Source organism: Leuresthes tenuis, unplaced genomic scaffold (genome assembly GCF_036924035.1).
Source record: "Leuresthes tenuis unplaced genomic scaffold, fLeuTen1.0.hap1 SCAF_5, whole genome shotgun sequence".
NCBI lineage: Eukaryota > Metazoa > Chordata > Actinopteri > Atheriniformes > Atherinopsidae > Leuresthes > Leuresthes tenuis.
In genome coordinates, this window is record NW_027325359.1 from 29,997,177 (window position 1) to 30,018,214 (window position 21,038).

The window sequence follows — 21,038 nt, forward strand, 5'->3', positions numbered from 1 at the left end:
ATCTATTTCGGTCTATGCTGGGGTCAGCTCCAATTCAGAAAGCTTTTACACCACCTTTCCAACATAGCGTCTCAATTTGGTGAAAAGAAAATTGTTGTGGAGGTTCACTTGTCTTTCTGTGCTGACAAAATTGGGACCATTCTGACCCCAATTTTTGTTTTGTTGGAAAAAACATTCCTCTTTGCTTCACCTGAGGGGGGAGAAAAATGCAACTGCACACAGGTATGAACTATTTATTGAATGCAATGCATTAAAATATAAACAGATGCATTACAGGGAGCGTGTTGGCAGCTCGAAACACAACATAGCTTAAATATAAATTTAACTGGTACCAACGTGAAATCTAATGCGTCTTAAAAAAATCTGACATATGTGAATGTATCAGGAAGAGCTGGTGTGGTTGATGCACCTATAAAAAAAATAAGATACATTTCATAAAATAAAATTCAAGGAAAGCAGGTAAAGCTTTGGTCTAATATTTTAAGTGTTCCTCTACACCTGCAAAGGATATCCGGAGCATTAAGACAACTGGGATGTACATGTGTTCCAGTGCAAAGTGTCAAGAATCCATGTTAACCAACTGGGACGCACATGTGTTCCAGTGCAAAGTGTCAAGAATCCATGTTAACCAACTGGGACGCACGTGTGTTCCAGTGCAAAGTGTCAAGAATCCATGTTGACCAACTGGGACGCACATGTGTCCCAGTGCAAAGTGTCAAGAATCCATGTTAACCAACTGGGACGCACATGTGTCCCAGTGCAAAGTGTCAAGAATCCATGTTAACCAACTGGGACGCACATGTGTTCCAGTGCAAAGTGTCAAGAATCCATGTTAACCAACTGGGACGCACGTGTGTTCCAGTGCAAAGTGTCAAGAATCCATGTTAACCAACTGGGACGCACATGTGTTCCAGTGCAAAGTGTCAAGAATCCATGTTAACCAACTGGGACGCACATGTGTCCCAGTGCAAAGTGTCAAGAACAGATGTTAACATGTTTAAATAAAGGCACTTGCGCATTGAAACGATGACACAGCTGGAAAATGAAGGAGAATGTTTATCAAAATGTACAATAAATACAGTTAAACATTTTCTTTTCTGGATTAAAAGAAGAAGAAAAAAAAAGATACAAGAGATGATCTGAAATCTTTTGGTCATGATACCAAACCACAGAATTACCTCTACGACCTAAATAAACATCGATAGTGGCTGCAGAATCGTTTTCAGTTCAGTACAACAAAAAGTCAAACAAGAAGTTTCCAAAGAATACAGATCTGTGTGAGATTGATTACCCAAAACGTGATTCATGCGTTCAGTTAAAAGAAGAAGAAGCTTCCTACGAAAAACACGTAGATAAGCCTCAGCACGCCGTCCCTCCTGCGACACGTGGCGCTCAGTCCACGCTCCTGTACGTGGAGAAGAGGTTATACAGGACGCGCAGGGTTGATTTAAGGTCACAGTTCACAATATCTAAAGAGAAGAAGAAAAAAGATTTATCATCAACTTATCTGTACAACAAAGTCCACTCAGCAGCAGTGATGTGCACAGGGGGAGTCCCCCCCTTGTGGTCCAATTGTTGAAAAACACATGCTAAAGTGTCCTCTGGGGAGCCAAAACATGTGCTAAACTGCCCTCAGTTGCCCTCTCGGGAGCCAAAACGCGTGCTAAAGTGTCCTCTTGGAAGCCAAAATATGTGCTAAACTGCCCTCTATAGTGGTGAGGACGTGCTATGTGCCCTTCAAAAAGTCACTGCTCAGCAGCCTCATTCCTGCCTCTCTGCACTACAGGGTAAATCTTTTCCTTCGCTAAACAAAGCTCAGCAGACACCCGGCTGAACTTTGGCTGTTGAAATATGATTATAGCAAATCCATTTGACTCACAACACAAGACTTTCAGAGACTTGTGGCTTATTCAGTTCTGTTTGACCCTGACATGAAGTTCTTTTCTTCTTTCTTCCAGTTTTAAATGATTAAATTGGAGCTTTAACATTTTTTCTAAATCGCCTGGTGAGAACAAACTGAGCTTAGAGCCTTTTGATTTATAAGAAATGCATCAAATGTGTTGAGGCTTATGGTTTTTATTGTCCCGTGCCTCCTTTAACTCTACAATAAAGAAAGCCATGTAACTTCAGAAGCTGAAACTTAACAGTTAGATCCAACACACATGGCTCCAGAAGAATATTTTACATCCATACATGCATACATTTCAGGTTTCAGTCCCTGATAATATACATGTGCACAACACAAATGTCTGCAGATAGAACACGAAGGACAGGGATTTGAACCGTTTTTTTTAATCCTAAAACACCGTCATGGGATCATGTCAAGTTGAATCCCCCCAAAAAACACCAGAGAAGCAGTTTAAATGCAAGCAGAAGGGGGTGTTTCTGCAGAGAAATACACCACCACACACTTTTAGCGGGTCATGAAGCACGACTGAGTTATGTTTAAGAATATCTTTAGGAACATTTCAAATGACAGTAAGCTGAATAAAAAGTGTTTTCCTACACATTACATCACCGTAATGATCACCTTTAACCTGCATGTAAAATGTCATCACATTTCCAAGTAACGGTTGGTTTTTTTGCTGTCAACCCTCAACTTTTGCCCTAAATATTCATCAATTAGCGAGGCTCAAAAATGATGAGACGAGCATGCTGCATGCAGTCTGAACACCTCACTGCTGCTGTCAGAAACAAGGTCGATGACACGAGCTAGAGGATGATCATGTGGTCATATTTCACTGTGAACAAGTCATTTGACCGATTTCTAATGTGAAAATATCGATTACTGAAGCTTAAGAAGCTTAGACTCATATTGTTACATTCATAGGCGACAGTATGGATTAAAGATGCACAGCATGAATGTGAGAAATGCACATCCTACCCTCTGGTCGGGGCTTTGGCCGCTCCAGACCTCCGTCCTGCATCAGTTCAAAGGAGAACGACACGTTGTGAACCTGCAGACACAAAATAAAGCTGTTACACACATACATAGACCCCTTAAGCTCTCATATGCACAAATCACACAACTCCAGACACAGCCCTCAGCTGATAAGAGAACATACATTCCAGGTGGATTCATTTGTGCAACCACAGCTTCGTGTGTCAGCAAACACAGCGCAGCTCTGTTCTGTGAGACCATGAGCCTTCAGCAGCTGCACAAACACTCTGCACCCTCATTTGTCAAAAGGACACATGTCACCAGCATCACTCAAAGAAAGTGATGCTCTCATTTAAGGCCAGCTGATACGAGTCATTACAGGCGAATGAGTAACATGTGACTGCCAAGCGAAAGAGTGTTTATCAAATATTTATTACAGCTCACATGGGACAAACTGAGTTTGGACGTACAGGCGAACGATGCCAGAGAACAGAACTGCCGTTTATTCAAACCGTGGTACTAGAATTTTCTTCCTTTAGACTTTCTGAAGGTTTTGTCTTTCAATTCTACAGAGATGCAGCTGACTTCTGAGGAAAAAAATACTGTAAGCGAGGAGGGAAACCAATCAGAGAGAAGAGGTGGAATAGTAGGAAGATGTTTTCTATTCTCTGCCCATTGTATATATGCGAGTGTGTGTGTGTGTGTGTGTCTGCTGTGAAGTACTAAAAGCTTTGCCCAACAAGGGCTTATTGTGTGAAAAGCCTGACCTTAGCCCATCGAATACAAAAAAAAAAAAAGAAGAGAAGAGAGGAAGAGCCTGAAGAAGAGATCTACTGAGCAGAAGCAGGAGTGCTTTTAGATGCCTTGTGCTACTTTTCTCAGCCCACCCCTGGTGTATCGCTGATAGGTCTCTAGGCCCTCAAACCCCCCCCAACACACACACACATACAGAGCGAAAGAGCTGAGCCCCTAAGCCACTCCAGTGTTTCCCTGTGCAATAGGAGATTACAGATGCTGTGGGGCTGGTGCCTGTTCTTCCGGGCCAGGAGTGTGTGTGTGTGTGTGTTTGTGAGCAGTCGTGTACATTGTAGCACTGATGCCCATTTTGCTTCGCAGCTTGGCAGGGGCCGCTGGCCAAAACCCAAACAAAAGGCTACTGTGGTGTCTCCGCAGATTGCCTGTTCAGAATACCATAGTACCACAGAGGCCAATAGAGGAGAGGTGGCTCTGTGCTGAAAGGGCTTCGAGAAAAGCGGACGACATTTATCAAGCTATTGAGTGTAGAATCTTGGCTCCAAGTGCACAGGTCTGTTCAGAAATGGAGTATTGATTTAGGAGTGTTCCTTAAACTGCGGGCGAGGACCAAAGATGAGTCACAACCACGTTTTTCGTGGATCTCAAAAACAAAATAAACTGGGTTAATCAATGCGCCTACTAATCCAAAAATATGGATGGAAGAAGGTTGCATTTGTGTATTCTGACTTTATGTATGTATTGATTTTATTATGTAAAGCACTTTGAGCTGTTTTTGTATAAAAAGTGCTATATAAATAAAGTTTGATTTGATCCGATTTATTTTGGTCAATTCGGGCTGATGTCTTGAATCAGTGGCTTATATCAAAAGTCATCATGGATTCTCTACTGAAAACAGATGTCAGAATTAGCTAAATTAAGTACAACATAACATAACGCTGTTAATTTAATCAGAAAAAGCTGAATTTATTCATCGATGTCATGGCAGTAAAAAACACTAAAATTGGAAGAAAACAAGAATGATTCAATCTGTTACATCTCCTGCAGATTAATAAAAATAAAACTGAGACTGAGAAATGTACAATAAAACAACTATAAGTTAATACAAGGTCTTATTTAAAAACCTAAGAGCTTCTAAGAAGTCTCACAGTGTGTTGACTAGCTCATGTTTAGTGAAACCTGATCCTAATTCAGATGCTTGACTTGTTTTTTTTTTGTTTTTTTAAGTGGGACGTGTGAAGTTCTTTTGAGTTGTCAGATTACAATAGAAACTAATTAATGAGTTAGTCCAACCAAAATCAGACCTTTCAAAATACATGTACCGTATTTTCCAGACTATAAGTCGCTCCGGAGTATAAGTCGCACTTATTTAGAAATTTCTTTCACAAAATCCAAGACTAAGAACAGACCTCGTCCATGTTGATCATATGATCCGGTGACACGTTGTGTTCAGTTACCTGCTTTTCAATGAGCTCACGGAAACTGTCGACCTTGGCTTGGAGGTCTGCTGGCAGTTTCTGAAACACCGCTGTCCGTGCTCTGATAGAGAGGCTGTTGTGTTGCATGAAGCAGTAACACCAAGAAAACCCGCCTGCAAAGTCATTTATATTCATCTCCTTGGCAAGTAACAGGACATGGAGACGTAACTGCACCGTTTACGAGCCTCTCCCAGCAGGACGTTGTTCAAGCACTCATCTGTGGATTCGTTCCTCCAGCTGTGACCATCTTAGCATATAGTTGTCACAAGCCTAGAGTGTCCTCTCACAGCTGTAGATAGCTGTAGATAGTTTACTCTTTGGTTCATGTCAGTCAGTATGAATTAATATTTAAAAACATGTTAAATTATATATATTTTGATATATAAGTCGCACCTGACAATAAGTTGCAGGACCAGCCAAACTATGAAAAAAAGCCAAACTATGAAAAAAAGTGCGACTTATACTCCGGAAAATTAGGTACATGTTTAAACAAGTTACTCAGAGCCAAATCGTGCTTCTTAAAACCCATCTAACACACCCGGATAAGCTGTTGGGGATCCAATCCGTCTTCCATGTATGCACATCTGACACGGACTAAGAATAAACTCATAAAAACCTGACAACTCTGCCGCTCTGCTCTAATAAAATCCTGATTTCATAACTGCAGCATGATCAGACAAAATACCCATTGATGTTACTTAAAGACAACGTTTGTGCAGTTAAATGCTCCATTCGAGCTGTAACCACAGCTCAACTCAACTGCGTGTAACCAACCCAGAGAAGACATGGCGCTCTTAGCTCGAAGAATGAAAAGTGTCCACGTGGTTATCATGTCTTGGTGGACGAGGTAAAGCTAAAAGATACTCAGATGGTTACTGATGCAGAAGTGAAGCAGTGTAAAAATCTACACAATAGCTCTTGCCTTAAACATTATGTAATTTTGTAGGTTTGAGTTGGAAACTGGCATGGCTTCCTCTGAGTAGCTTTTAGCTTTAGCTCTGAAAACACTGACAGCTGTCTATAGCAGGTAAAAAACTGACGACACATTATTACTTCACACAACCCCACTTACAAAAAAATCCCCTTAAATGACGTCCTTGCAAATACTAGTTACTGGAGGAATTATTTACCAATTAAACTACAATTAATTCAGAATTAGGACAAAAGCTGCAGCAAAACTGCTGACAAACTCCAAAACAAGCAGGAAACATGTCATCACATAGGTTCTGCAGTCACTTTTAGGCAAAGCCTGTGAAGTAAATGTTGCATCTTCATCACTGTCTGAAGGACCAGTGGGTGTCTGTGCGACTGCCCGCGTTATTCATCTTAATAGTCTAAAAGCACGTGGTCGGAGGACTCCGATCATGCGTTCACCTGCATCATTCTCTTACTCAGAACAACGACACTGAGGCTTGTACTGAGGAGAGACTTTACAGGACACTTCTACAAAGTACTGCACACCATTTACAACCACTTCAGCACAGTTGACCTAAAGTGTAGTATAAATAGGACGAGGTGTTCGTTGGCAGAGTAGCAATTGGTTCGCGCTCGTGGAAGCCATGAACTGGCAATGAGTTATTTTTCATCTCACAATGGGCCTAATTGAGTAACTTCCAGGATTAATATTGACAGGCAACACAGTTGTGCTCAAACTGGGGATCACATGAGGTCCACAAGGCTTTGACTTCACATTTTCTGGATCATCAAAAGAATGTGTGAGGATAAAGTGCTTAAAACACTGTTACTGTGTACCGACTGCTGCATGAATGAGCGCTTGTGCTTTTTTTTATAGAATTATAGGACATAAAAGAATTATATTATTTGAAATTTTACAGACAAGTGATTCATGACATCCGTCACGGACTCATTCGCCCTCTGATGTGAGACCTGCCGGATCCTGAATCTATCATCGTGGAAAGCAACAATGTCAGTACACTTGCTCACAGAGAGCAACAATAACTCCCACTGCAGATATGAATATGTTTTCTTAGGAAATAAAGTCTCGTCTTGCAGATGCTGACACGTGGTTATCATCCTGTGTGATGGACGTCTATTATTCAGCCCTAAGGACGTCTTATTTTAGGAGAATGGATACCCAAAATTGTTTGATTGTCACATGCGGTTGCTTTGTTATTCCAACATACAGGACCTGTCAGATCACACCCTTGTGTAAATAATGACAAGAGGGGGGGTGGCTTAGCTTTCTGCAGATGATAGTAGGGGGGCGGGGCTCTTGAAGGCTGCTTAAGTTAATGACTGCTCTGAAGAGTAGTGAGAAGCTATAGACTAAACCTTTACAACAGACAGGACCAAGCTAGTTGATCCCAATTAGCATCTTACTGTAATGGTGATTCACCAAATTGTGTCTGATAAAAACTAAAAGTCATCAGATATTTGAAAACACATGACTGAGCTAATATGCTGTGTCAGCAGCGCTGTAGCAACCTGAGAACATTTCTGCCTACATTTTGCTACCTTTTTAACATCAGCACTGTAGCGCCTGTCTTCCATGAGGAAGGCAGCTGAACGCCACAGTGAGGAACGTTTCCCCGACAGGAAACGCTTTTCAGAGGTGGAAAAATAATCCCACTTTACCTTTTGGTCAAAATTCTCTGGTGTGAGAAAGAAGTTGTAGAGCGGCACGAAGTATCCCTCCAGCAGCCCCATCAGCAACACCAGATAAACCCCATCTGCAAACTGAAGAGCAGCACAATTATAACACATACAGGACCTCTGAGGAGCTGAATACCTGAGGCTTAAAAGGGCTGTTTTAACAAAATAACTCACATTGCAGCTGTATGTGCATGTTGGTGTGAGACTTACCTGTGTGTCCAGTTCAGACACCTCTAAGTTGAGCTTGTTCAGGTGTTTGTTCACAAATGTGATCAACGTCTGAAAGACAACAAAGAAGTGTCAGACATAGAAGCTGGTCACACAAAAGTATCTGCACAGGTTGATAGTCTCACAATGGACTGCCTGAGTCTTTCATCAGTGAAGATGGAGAGGAGTTCAGGATTGAGGCTTTTACCAGCTATGACTCTGCATAAAATCAGTTCAGATAATCAAAAGTCCAGAACAGGTCCAGAGAGTCGTGATTCACTGTGGAAATCAATGAATGGACTGAACAGGGACTGAGGTGAGGTGGAAAACCATTCTCTGGTCTCCTCATAGAAGCCCACAGTTCAGAAGCAACACGAAGCTCCACAAACTACAGCAGCTTGGCTCTACAGCAACTATAACGAGGTACTAAACTGACCTGCCTGCAGTCCAGCCCTTTTACCCACTTTAATCATCATAAAACCAAGAAAGAGGTAAAAGGCGGCCTGAGACGCTGAGCGGCTAAAGTCACATCACGCAGAAATGTGCAAACATTTTGCTTTGGACAACTCCTCAGCTCCCAAACACTCAGTTTGTCCATAAATGGTAAACACGCTCCTTTCCCAACATCCCAAATTCAAACCAGTGCATATTTATCATTAAAAATAGTTTACTAGTGGCTACAAACACATTAAAAATGAACAGAAGACAACCAAAACACAACCTTTACTGCTCTGTATTTTCAGTCTATATTTGCATGGGTTTCATTACCATTTAGACCAAAACCTGAAGGTAAAATGAGCTGTTTAGGGAATTAAATTTCATGTAATACTATGAAAGTTCCCACTTCTTCATGACGGTGTTAGACATGGTGGATGAATCCGTGATACCACATTTTAACCCCAGAAATTTACCTTTTTGACAACATTCAGCTTATCTGGAGCGTGGTCAAACAGGGTGTCAAAAGCATCACGCTCTGTGGAAAGTAAAGACATTAACCGATAAATAAGAAAAACGAGCACTTCATTCTGAACATTTTGGTTCCATAATTCCTCTTTTTACTGAAAACATACCATGTCGACCGGAGAAAGCCCTGAAAGAAACAAAAAGAGGAAGAAAATGTGTCAGGTACAGAAATCAGAGACAGTTTCTGCTTATTAACAGTTTCCCCATTTGAATATTCATACAAAACAAGAGAATATAAAAGATACGTTTCCAGTTCAATCGCAGAGGAATGCAGAGAATGGAGGGATTATGTCAAACAAATGACAATACAATAATGCAGTCGGGTCTCATAATTTGATTAACAATAGACGCATGCACACCTTGGGTGTTCAAATACCGGGGTTTCATCAGTGGGATGGTCACAGTGACCACATACTACAGCTCAATGCAATAATCTCAACAGGGCCACAGTGCTGCAGGGTATGACTACAATGACTGTGTACTCTCTGAACATGCAGGTTTTCTATGGGAATGGAGGGCCTCTTGTCTGTTATTACTGTGTTAGCACTTCGGAGGATGTTGTTGGAAAGGGTCAGGTGGTTCTGGGGGGGTAGAAATCGCTGCAGCGCCAGCATCCAAGTGGAAGAGATATCGCAGCGGCCAGGCCAGCAAGAAATGGCAGGCGCACACACACAAAAGCACCATCGCACACGTTCACGGTGTAATCTCTGATGGCAAACGCAGGCAGGTCTGGGCAACGATCCTGGCGGTGTGGTAATAACCGCATTTCCACTGTGACCATGCGAGTGTGTGCGAGGCTCTGTGTGCGTTATTAGCAGTCTACCATGACAAAATATGCGTGTTGGCCTGGTGTTATCTCCCTCGTTGCTGCTGTCAGGCTGCAGGACTGCCTCACAGGGGGACAAAAAGCGTGTGTGCGATTTAAATGGTCTAATTCTTCAGCTAAGGGTGCCATCACATCGACTGCACAGATACAATGGTTGTCTCTTCACCAGCGCACAATATTAGGATTCTGTCTGCAAAACAAAAACAACTAAACTGCGAAAGGATGAACACCAAGTTTCAAAACTCTTTTTAGATTAAATCGAGTTTGCTTTTTGCATCAGAAATAGCAGTGACCAGTGCTTAGTGACATTCATAGCAGTGTTTCAAACACCCCTGAGCTCTTCATCTTAGTTCCTCCACAACTGCTTTGTTCAGACATTTAACATAATTCTGACTTCTTCTGCTGAACGATGCTCAGTGTTACATAATGTTAGGTGTTGGCAGACATTCCTCTAAATCCAAGGGTTGCTGTGACAGCAGCCAGGAAACATCTTAAATGCAGAAACTGACATATTTTGTGTGGCAGGCACTTCGTTTTGGTCTCTGTGACAGTGAGTGTGGAAACCTGCAATGATGCTGAGGTAAAAGCCTCCACTGAGGTCTCTAAGGAACAGATGAGCAGATAATGTGGCTTTCAGGCTGGCTGCACTAATTTCTTTTAATCTGTTTGCAACTGAATAACCCTTGTGATGCTGCAGAAATCTGACAACATCGAGCCAAGTCACACACACACCGCTTTAACCCGGCACAAGACTGAACTGTCACATTAACTGACAGAAACACACAGCAGTTAAGGGTTAATCGTATAATCAGCTGTTGGGAGGAATCAGCTTCGCTGGTGAATGGAAACCTGGCCTAGTGAGGAAAAAAAATCCCAAACAAAGGTGTGCTCTGGGTGAGGAGAAATAAAAACACTGGCACGGCTTTACTAATGCTGCGTCAGACTATAAACAGTGTTATCTGAGGTTACGTCATGCTCAGCAGCAGAAATGTGGCTCGCTCTGCTTGCTTCCATCTACGTAACATCAGTACTGCTGTTCTGATTACATCCCGCCTTTCACTGTAACTCTTCTTTTTGGTTTATCTGACAAGTCCATCGATAAACTGCAACAGGTTCAAAACTCTGCTGAGAGAATTCTTTCCAGGACCCCTTCTTCAGTCTTATTACACCTATACCGCAGCAGCTCCTGTTAAATTCCACATCATTTATAAATGCCATCAACAACCTCACCCCTCTGGATCTTACTGAGCTCCCCAACACCAACATACCCAGCTGTGCTGTTAGGTGTCCTCCTCCATCCAACTCACCCTCTCACCTACTCGCTTGTCCATCATCCCAACATAAAACATTTAGATTCTTTCACCTGCTTCAAAACCTGCCAAAAACTCACCTTTTCAGACAGGCACATTCACTAATCCTGAGACTGGACTGACCTCATTGTTGCACTTCATTTAGGGCAGAACGATATGGAAAAAATAATCTAATTGCGATTTATTTTTTAAATATTGTGATTTAATAATCGATTATTTTTCAAGTTCCTCGACTTTTGTATATTTCAACAAATATAGGGATTAAATCTTTCTGTTATAGCAGACAAACCCAGCTCTGCGTCACTCTTTGCTTGCATTTTTTATACAGCTCCGGAACAGCAACCTGGCTGAAACATGTCCGGGGGGGCATGCTGCACCGCTTATCCAGGGTCTTAATTAAAGCTGTAAACCCAGGCTTGGTCACCGTGGTGATGAGCATCACGTCAAAACTCTGTTATTGCTCGAGTCATTTCTCCGTGCCGTTTTGACGAACTTTCACATGGAGTCACGCTTTCCAACATTTCGGTTAACAAGCGCTGTCGGGTGCTGTGTTGATGATGAGATGCGCTGCTGACGCCATTTGAGCCATGCAGTTATCATGAGGCTTTATGGTGTTTTTTTAAAATGTTGAAACAAGTTTGTCGTGTTGCCTCTCGAGGTAGCAACATACCTGCATACCTGGTTTTGCAGCATACCTGGCAGTGCTGTGCAGCGTCCTCTTTTGTAAAACAACTGAAGCACTGCTCCTCTTAGACACTACAGTTTCTTTAGTGTGGGCTGCTGTCGTGGTTGTGCCGGAGGCCACCGTCGTCTGGTCAGTTTTGTTTGGGCCCTTTGCGTGTTGAAAGTCACATGACTTAAATTGCAACGGATGCGATTAGAAAATCCAATTTTTTCACATTGCGATTTTATCGCAAATGTAATTAATCGTTCAGGCCCAACTTTATTGCTGTTTTATTATGTTTTCTTTCTACTATTTTGACAGTTTTGTGTTGCACATTATTGATTCTTGAGGGTCCTGAAAGGCTCCCATAAATAAAACGTATTATTGTTAGGCAGACACCATCGGTTACCTTTTTATAGTTGCACATGGGCTTATTCAAAAAAACTGTATGGACTTAAAACTAAAGCGCCTGCAGGAAATAAAAAAAAAAAAAAAAAAGTCCCGTCCGTTGCTCCTTTGCGTGGCTGCCTCCAGAAAATCTGTTTCACGGCCTAACGAAAATCGCTGCATATCCACATGCATAGTTTTACTTTTAGGTGTCTTGTCGCTATCATTTTGCTCTTCCTGCTGCTCAGACTGTCAGCGAGAATCTTCCATCCAGTTCTTCCAAAATTCAACAAACTTTATCATAGACTGTAACTCTGTTGCCAAGATGAATCAGTAAACTTCACACGAGGTATTTGTATTAACCAGCCTAGGTACTTTTATGCGTTTTGGAAAGCGTGATTACCACCAGGTTTCTTTGTGCACCATCAGCAGTGATTCTGAACACAACATGCGTTGTGTGGTGTGAGAATGAATCACACACTGGAGGGTACTCACTCCGTGTTGCCAGTGATTTCCTCTTGAATCTGCCTGGACTGAAGGATGCCCTCTCTTTTCTGAAAGACATAAAGGGAGGACACTGTGCTCATGTTGTGCAGCTGAATACGACTGCACAATAAAAAACAAGGTGGCGACTAATGAAGGGATAAAAACTCATGGCTGGAAACCACCAGAGAGGTCATATAAAAGCAAAAGTTTCAATAAAGAAGGTGACGTGTCACGCAAGGCTTCGGACACTTGAAATCAAATTCATTTTCCACCCACCTGGACGACCACGACTTGAATTGAAACGTGGTCTGGCAATCTGATTGGTGCTCTGAAGTGCTGTGACAGCGCCACCAGCAGGTGAAGGATGGCAACAATGCTCTTAGCATGAACCGCTATTGTGAGAAGAAAAACAGCATCTTAAAATACAACTGCAAGCAGGTAAATTCCTGCATACCATTCAACAGCGAGAACAACATTATAACAGTTATTTTAATCACAAACTGTCTCAGTCTGCATTAAAAGGGCTCCGGAATCACCCAACCCCCATTAGTAGCACCGATGCTCCAAACAAAATGTATGAGCACCAGGGCTGCAACTAACGACTATTTTGATAGTCGATTAGTCATTGATTATTGAAACAATTAATCGACTAATTGGTTAATTACTAATTAAAACAATACAAAACTGAAAAAGGATACATTCATGCCATATTTTATCTTGACTTTTGACATAAACTGAAAATGCTAAGAAGAGTGCTGGCTGTAATGCACCAACAGTCAAATCAATACCAAAAAGTGAAAAAGAATTCAGCCTGGTTGTGACTTTGGACTGTGAAGTTGAATGATACCATTTTAATGTTGCACTTTAATGTTAAAATCCAAGACAACTCCGCTTATTTATAGCTAACAGGCAATTTACAGAAATGACCAAACTTGTGTTTTATTTTCAAGAACAAAATGTAAAAATGTGTGTAAATGCCTACTGAATCTCTTTCTTTAGAATAAAACATGAACTCTAGGTTTTATTATAAGGCTTCATGACAGAGAGATGGAATAAATATTTAAGCTGTAAGTTGTCCACTAATTAGTCTCATTGTGCTTCCGATGAACTGCTGTTTTGTTTAAGAGTCACATTCAGTTCAATTCTGTTCAGAAGATAAACGTCATCCATGAACGTGAATGGCAGCTCTTCTTTAATAAGCTGTTAAATGTGCTGAATTTTACTGACTAGTAGATTCCTGCCTTAAAAATGTGGCTGGCAGGGGTGCTGTACTTCCCATCTGTCCACATCAAAAAGTGTTTTTCTGCTGCTAGTGAGAGCATTACATGAAATACGTTCCTCATCTGTATCTTATGAACAGGTCAAAGTTGGCCTCTCCTTTCCAAACTGAGATCATCTGCAGATTTGGTGACTTACTGCGATCATAAATGAGGGATTGGAGTGTAAGAGGAACATCTGAATTATGTAACACTTCAGTTCAAAGCTCAGAACCATAGGCTGCTTAATGTGAGATGACAAGAGATTTGACCCAAAAGAGGGGTGCCAACATGTTTGCATCACGCTTTGTTTATGCTCGCCGTTGTCGCCCACATGCATGACGTAACCCCTCTAATTTGACACCACAATAACTGGAGCTCAGGGCGCTGTTGTGTTGTTTTGGCTGGTCGTGAGTGCCTCCATTTTTTGTGAGCTGGTGCACACTGAGACAAGGGCACATTTGACATCGTCAACATCAAAAACTGCTTAAAAGTGAAACTGAGAAGTTAAAACTGTGCAGTTGTGAATATTATTCTTCCTGTGTGTTTTCTTCTGAAGCTACCCTGAGGTGTTTGGGGGGGGGGGGGGGCATTGTCTCTGTAGCAACTCCTTCTGTTTAGGAAGAAAACTGCAGTGAAGTGTTGGTAGGATTCCCACAGACGCCATGCTGTAACGCTCAACAGGGCCTGATGCCTTTAATTGTAGCGACAATCAGTTACGATATCTGACACCCAATTAGTTTGATTGGTTGCTGCCTCTGCTGTCGCTTGAAAGAATTCAATTCTTCCGGCAAAGCGAAGGAACAACCCTAGAATTCCAATCGGAAACATGAGACGTGTCGTAAATACGTGTCACAGTCTGAGCTGTGTTGGTGCTGTTGCTGGTGCTTTAGCTTAGCTCTGCTGTACAAATGACAGAGATCAAAGCGAACAAACCTGCTTTTTGGCGAGGTGAAACTAAGTGTGGAATAATAAAGACTGATCAATGCAGCCGCTGGCTGAACTTCTCACCTGTGCTTCTGTGCTATTAATGCTCGTTGGCACTTGGATCTCTTTGTTGAGAAATCGACTGTTGTATACCCTTCCTGGCTCTAGCTAGCTTGAGCCAACTTGCAGCCGATCAGTATTCGATCATCGATCGATCACCGAAGCCTATGGGTCTGTCCCTCTGCAGAGGCTGAGAGCAGCTACGATTGATACCTTAGAGCAGGCACAATGCCCTGCATGTTTTCTATGTGACCCGATTCAAACAAATGGGTCAGCTCTTCGGCTCTTTAAGCTCTGCAGAGACTGACTGATGAAGACTTATTCATTTGAATCAGGTGAGCTGGAGCAGAGAAACAAGGGCAACACACAGGGAAGTGTGCCTTAGAGAAGGTATAAAGTGGCCCTACATGTGACTCCTGTGCAAAACTGCAGCTTTAGCCCTCTAATCTCGCTCATACAAGACAAAGACAGACATGGAGACCTGCTATGTCTGCTGTTTATAGGCAATCCACCCCCTGCTGCTTTCATGCACAGTCAAGGACTGCATTGGGACTGGGATCCCACGTGTCCTGTTGGACCTGTTGGACCTGTTGAATACAAATTCAACGTGTAACACCAGCGCCAGTTTAACTAGCTCCATCCACAATGATAGAGTCAACAAATCAAGATGAAATTAAGTTTTTCAAGCAAATCTAGGCAAGTTTCTCTGTTGCAAACATGTTTAACACATGGCAGAAGAAGGCACAAAATAAGTAGAACGAGCAGGATTTGTAGGAGGAAGGGAAAGAATTAAGAAACATTCTAATACACAATATCTGTATTCTGTTCCAGTGATTTAGCCAATCTTTTCTTAATGTCTAATCTTTTTTTATATCTCCAAGATACCACTATCTACAACCAACATGTATCTCAGCATTTTCTTCTTCTTCTTTTTAATCCTTTGTATTTTTTTAATAAACTGACATTGGGAAGCCAAATAACAATGAAAATATTTCCTCAAATATTTTTGTCTTTTAAGGAATTTACAATCAAGGGTTTTACATGGCAAGGACGCCCTGCTTCAACGGCAAATACAAACAAGAGATACCAAAAGTTGCCTTGAAGTGATATTAAAAAACCACAAAAATACAAGCTTCACCCAGTAAAACGGACAGAAAACTGCACAGTGAGCTCAGCCGTGAAGCGCCTGTTCAGTCAGACGCACTGAGTCACATGTCATTACTCATCCAAACAAAGAGGATTTACAAAAGCAAAACAATCAGGATCAATTAAGAGCCTGAAGTCTTTGATTGTGCCCTGTGGCAATGGAGCGTCACAGAAAGATGCTAAGAGCCGTCATAAAACCTCAGATCCTCACTGCACATGAGGATCCCAATAGGCCATATCAGGGATGAGGGTATTTCTCTGGCATCTGGAGGCGGGATGAGAGTCTGGACAAACAAAGGTGAATTGATTAAGAGAAAGCCTTCAAATAAAAGGACAGCCAAATCAATTACATTCCATGTTATCGACTGTGCTCTTTAGCATTTTTGAGGACATCTTGCTCCAATAGCTTTTCAAGGACGAAGCTTCCATCAGAGGAACATTTAAGAATGTCAGATTATTTGGTCTGAAAGAAATTCATTTGATGTGGCCTTTGTGTGGGGCTCACTAAATCGATCAGTTTCTCTGTGTGCGCCATCTATTTTCATACCTTCCTCATGCAGTGAATCTGCTCTTTATTCATCCTCCCACCCACCCGCTATGTTAGCTAATGTATGCAATTATTTTCAGCTTTTCTCGTTTTTAACACTCTTGTCCATCAAGCGTTGTCATCGAACAGGAAGCCGGACAACCTCAACATACTGGAAGATGTCAACAGAACTATCTTTAGTTACAAGAGAAAACAGGAAGTCCTGCAACAGATGTGATGGCCCCCACAGAGCTCTGATCTCAACATCACGGAGTAAGTCTGAAGAAGAAACTCAAGTCAAGTACCCTGTTAAACTACATGATGTCATACAAAGGGGGACCTTTTCCCCCCCAATTATTATCATATTATAACCTTTCAGTAAGATCAAAGATCGTTTGTAAGCAGCATCAGCACAGAAGCACCAAACTAAACTCAGATATGAGGCAAAAGCATAAAAAAATATGTAAAAACACAAAACTTACATTGAAAATAAATAAAACAGAAAAACTGTCCATGTTTCTGCCTCTAAGTCACATAAGAATGTTATGAATTCATCTCGTGAGGTCATCTTCTTTAAATTCGAAGTGATTGTGAAATTCATTTCATGAAAAGGCAGCAGGATAATTAAATGCCTTTTTCCCCAGTTCAGTGTGGGCTCTGGGAACAGACGGCAGGAATAAATCCCGATCTCCAAGAGAAGCACTTCCTGAGTTTTTTTCCCCCTTTTAAATGTGGGTCTGTAAATAAGGAGGAAGCACACCAAGAATAGCTTTGTAGATTAGAACATACCAATGACTAATTGTAGAGAAAGAAGACAGAGAAACACAAGCATACAACGAGCAGTGGTGGGTTAGAGATTTAGGATCCATTACAACCATTAGAGCTCCATGATAGACTGCATCTAATGCATTTAATATATGTGAACAGCCTCATCATAATCCACCACAGGCATGAAGCAGCGGCTGCAAGCCTCTTTCTTTAGTCTTAAATGTCAGGCACAACTTGTTTCTGTGCTAATAAATGGAAAAATTCAGCGTCCTGGAAGTTCTTCATCTGCTTTAAAGGCTAAAAGAAGGTTCAGCATCGACTTGCTGGAGTAACCGAGACGTTTTTGAAAGGGAAAACATCTGCACGGCAGTTTGTGTCGTAACCAAACCTGCAGAAATGGTAACTTCACAGATGTGAACGTTAACCACGCCCCAAGGCATCATGACGGATGCTCACTGTTTGACTTCTTCCTCCTCCTACAGATGCAGATCTATAGAAACACGGGTCCTCATACAGGAACTATAAAAGAACAGTAAGTTTTAATTGGCCGACGAGCCTGTGCATTGTGTTCATTTACCTAACGGGAGGCCAGATTTTACAGCCTCCGCTAACAGAAAATTCTCCACATTCTCTGAAACTATTTGTCCTCCAAGCTTTTCATGGATCATTGAACCCTCCCCACGTTCCTGTCTGTATGAGGCTTTTTTCTACACCCAGAGATGCTGCTGACCTGCTGCCAAATAAATAATTAGTTGTTAGATGTTCTGCGAGTTTTGTGTTTTAGGTATTTTATTGCGTCTTTTCCAAAAATTTCTGAAAAAGGCTGACGGCATCAAATACAAAAACGTAGCATTTTTATCTAATAAACAGTCAAAATTGTTGAGTTTCTGACTGATAAATCGATTCATTATTTTTTATCTTTATTTATTTCTTTACTTTTACGCAGTAATTATGTTGCGCCTGGTGACAAAAGTAAAAGGCAGTGCGCTGGGACCTTTACAATAATTAATGTTATTCACCGTGTCAGATAAAAGAGAGATGTAGCTGTCAGTGCCAAGAGAGTTCTTCATTTGCCTTGTTCTCAAACTGAAGCAAATTATTCCACTAAAGTGAGACAAGAACGTTCAAACATAAGCACTTTACGCAGAAAGGAAGCAACGAAGGTCAGGCTAAGAGTGTGATGCCTCATTACTCAACCACTGACGACAGACCTGTCTAAATTCCTTTTCTGGTAAATAAAAGAAATCATAAGTAATAATTAATAATTACAAGGAGAACTCAGCTAAAGGAAAGTATATGTGGATATGATGTCTGGCAGGTGATCTCATGAGGCGCATTCCCACTGTAGGAACCTTTTGCAGTTCCTATAACCTTTTCAGGAATAGGGACGTTTTTTTCGCACATTCTGACATACAGGAACTAGGGACCACGGTCCTCAGTTCCAGTGGGTGAGGACGGGAGTGCATTCCCGAGAATGGGTGCTTAAGTGTGGGTGCACATGGTCGGCTGGGGAGACTGGAGCCTGGAGGTAGAGGTAGGGGGCCGGAAAGCAGCCCCGGCCCCCGAGAGGCGGGTGGTTGGTTCGGGGATGTTTGGTGCCTGGTTCTTTTTTCAAAGTATTATATAGTACCAGGGGCGTGGAGCACCAGCGGGTGCAGATGGGAGTGCATGCCCTAGAACGGGTACTTAAGTGTGGGTGCACAGGCTCAGCTGGGGAGCCTGGTTCTTTTACAAAGTATTATATAGTACCAGGGGCGTGGAGCACCAGCGGGTGCAGATGGGAGTGCATGCCCTAGAACGGGTACTTAAGTGTGGGTGCACAGGCTCAGCTGGGGAGCCTGGTTCTTTTACAAAGTATTATATAGTACCAGGGGCGTGGAGCACCAGCGGGTGCAGATGGGAGTGCATGCTCTAGAACGGGTACTTAAGTGTGGGTGCACAGGCTCAGCTGGGGAGCCTGGTTCTTTTACAAAGTATTATATAGTACCAGGGGCGTGGAGCACCAGCGGGTGCAGATGGGAGTGCATGCCCTAGAACGGGTACTTAAGTGTGGGTGCACAGGCTCAGCTGGGGAGCCTGGTTCTTTTACAAAGTATTATGTAGTACCAGGGGCGTGGAGCTCCAGCGGGTGCAGATGGGAGTGCATGCCCTAGAACGGGTACTTAAGTGTGGGTGCACAGGGTCAGCTGGGGACATTTCATGCAAACAGAGTTCCGATAGTGGTTGGGTGATGTCCAGGATGACAGATCTCTATCATGTTTTTAAGGCTCCATGCTTTTGTCAACATAATAATAAAAAAAAACAGCATTAATGATCTTAGCGACCCACAGAGGTAGCCATTCTTCTTCTGTGTTCGGTTGTTCTGGTTTAATTCTCACTGTGAGAACTACAGCAACACAAATCTGCCTGAAAACACTCGTTTTTTTTAAATTCCATTCTTTTACGCATCTGTGTGAACTCCTCCTCATTTTGCTGCTGTAGAAACAGATTTCACCCGCAGGTCGTGGTTCTCATCTTATCTTTACAAACCTCAGAACAGTCTTTCATACAACTGGGAGCCAGATGGTTCACCTTCATATTTGAATGTCATAAAATTGCCTAATGCAAACAGATAGCAGTGTCCCGTTTCATGGATTTCACACACTACAACCCCACGATGCAACAATGCCCTCCACTGTATTCCTTGCACTGTGTTCTCAAAGCTAATCAACTTTATGCAGTGCACAGAGACTGGAGAGTGAACAATGTCACAATACAAGACCCAAACCGGATGCTCAATGCACACAGGCTGGTTATTATGCTTGTATCAGAAAATACCAGCGTAGTTCCTTACAGTCGACATTCCAGCGAATGTTCCGGGTGGAGAGTTTCAGCGAGTCGTTGATGCGCTCCAAAACAGTCTGCAGCTTCTGTTTCTGGGCAATCTCCGACTGGGTCACCTCGGCCACGTTCAGTTTCTCACCTTCCAGCTTTTCTAAAAACACACACATGAACGCGAGGACAGACACCGATGAGTTTACGTTTTTTTTAAAAAGAAACAGGAAAAAGTCCCACACAAGCCCCAACACAAAGAACAATAACGCTGACATCCACTTAACCATCATCAGTCCTGAGAGAGCGGACACTTCTCTGGTCAAAAGCATGCAACCTAATGCTGTCCATCTGCCTCACACATGTCCAAATACAGTTTTAACTACATTACAATGATGATAAGAATGAGTTTTTTATCCAATAGTTGCATTAATGTAGTCAAACAACCACAGATCAGTGTAATACAGTAAATGTGTACATGATATTTAACATGTTGAACTTCCTGTATCTTCAGCCCTTTTACAGTTATTTCACTTTCCTCTAGTATGTGCAAAGAGTTTTTTTACAAATTCAGTTTCAAACGTTAACGAGTCACCCAATCTATACCTGCATACATCTGAATAATAAAATAACCTGGTAAACCATTAACAGAAATGTCCAAAATTGACCTTAAACTGAGCTTTGAGGTAGCTTTACTTAAAGAAAGCTCAAATTGGGAAATCTGGGAGCACAAACTGTATACAGAACATAAACATCACATATACATTAAATAACCCCATCATCTTCTGAATTTCCCAAAGTCAGCCTCAGCCATGCTGGATTAAGTCAGACGGTCACAATGAGGATAAAAAACTGCTAATTTCTGTGATAATCTGAGCTTTGATGTGGAGAATTGCCTCCTGGGACTACATTGCAGCTATTCAGCGTTGCTGTGCTGCAGGGTTCCAAAGATTTAATCTTTTAATAATGTGGTCCA

At 42.1% G+C, this 21,038-nt stretch overlaps 1 protein-coding gene across 1 annotated transcript in view; it reads right to left on the bottom strand.

Moving 5' to 3' along the window:
- Positions 1-219: 219 nt before the first annotated feature.
- parvaa (parvin, alpha a) overlaps positions 220-21,038 on the bottom strand; it is a 29,149-nt gene continuing 8,330 nt past the window's right edge. Inside the window, exons 5-13 of the mRNA XM_072386605.1 lie at positions 20,085-20,225; positions 12,845-12,960; positions 12,578-12,636; positions 9,003-9,022; positions 8,844-8,905; positions 7,936-8,004; positions 7,708-7,809; positions 2,885-2,957; positions 220-1,469 (exon numbers count right to left, since the gene is read on the bottom strand). Of these exons, the coding sequence (XP_072242706.1) occupies positions 1,393-1,469; positions 2,885-2,957; positions 7,708-7,809; positions 7,936-8,004; positions 8,844-8,905; positions 9,003-9,022; positions 12,578-12,636; positions 12,845-12,960; positions 20,085-20,225 (719 nt within the window). The 3' untranslated portion in view covers positions 220-1,392. The remainder of the gene's footprint in view (positions 1,470-2,884; positions 2,958-7,707; positions 7,810-7,935; positions 8,005-8,843; positions 8,906-9,002; positions 9,023-12,577; positions 12,637-12,844; positions 12,961-20,084; positions 20,226-21,038) is intronic.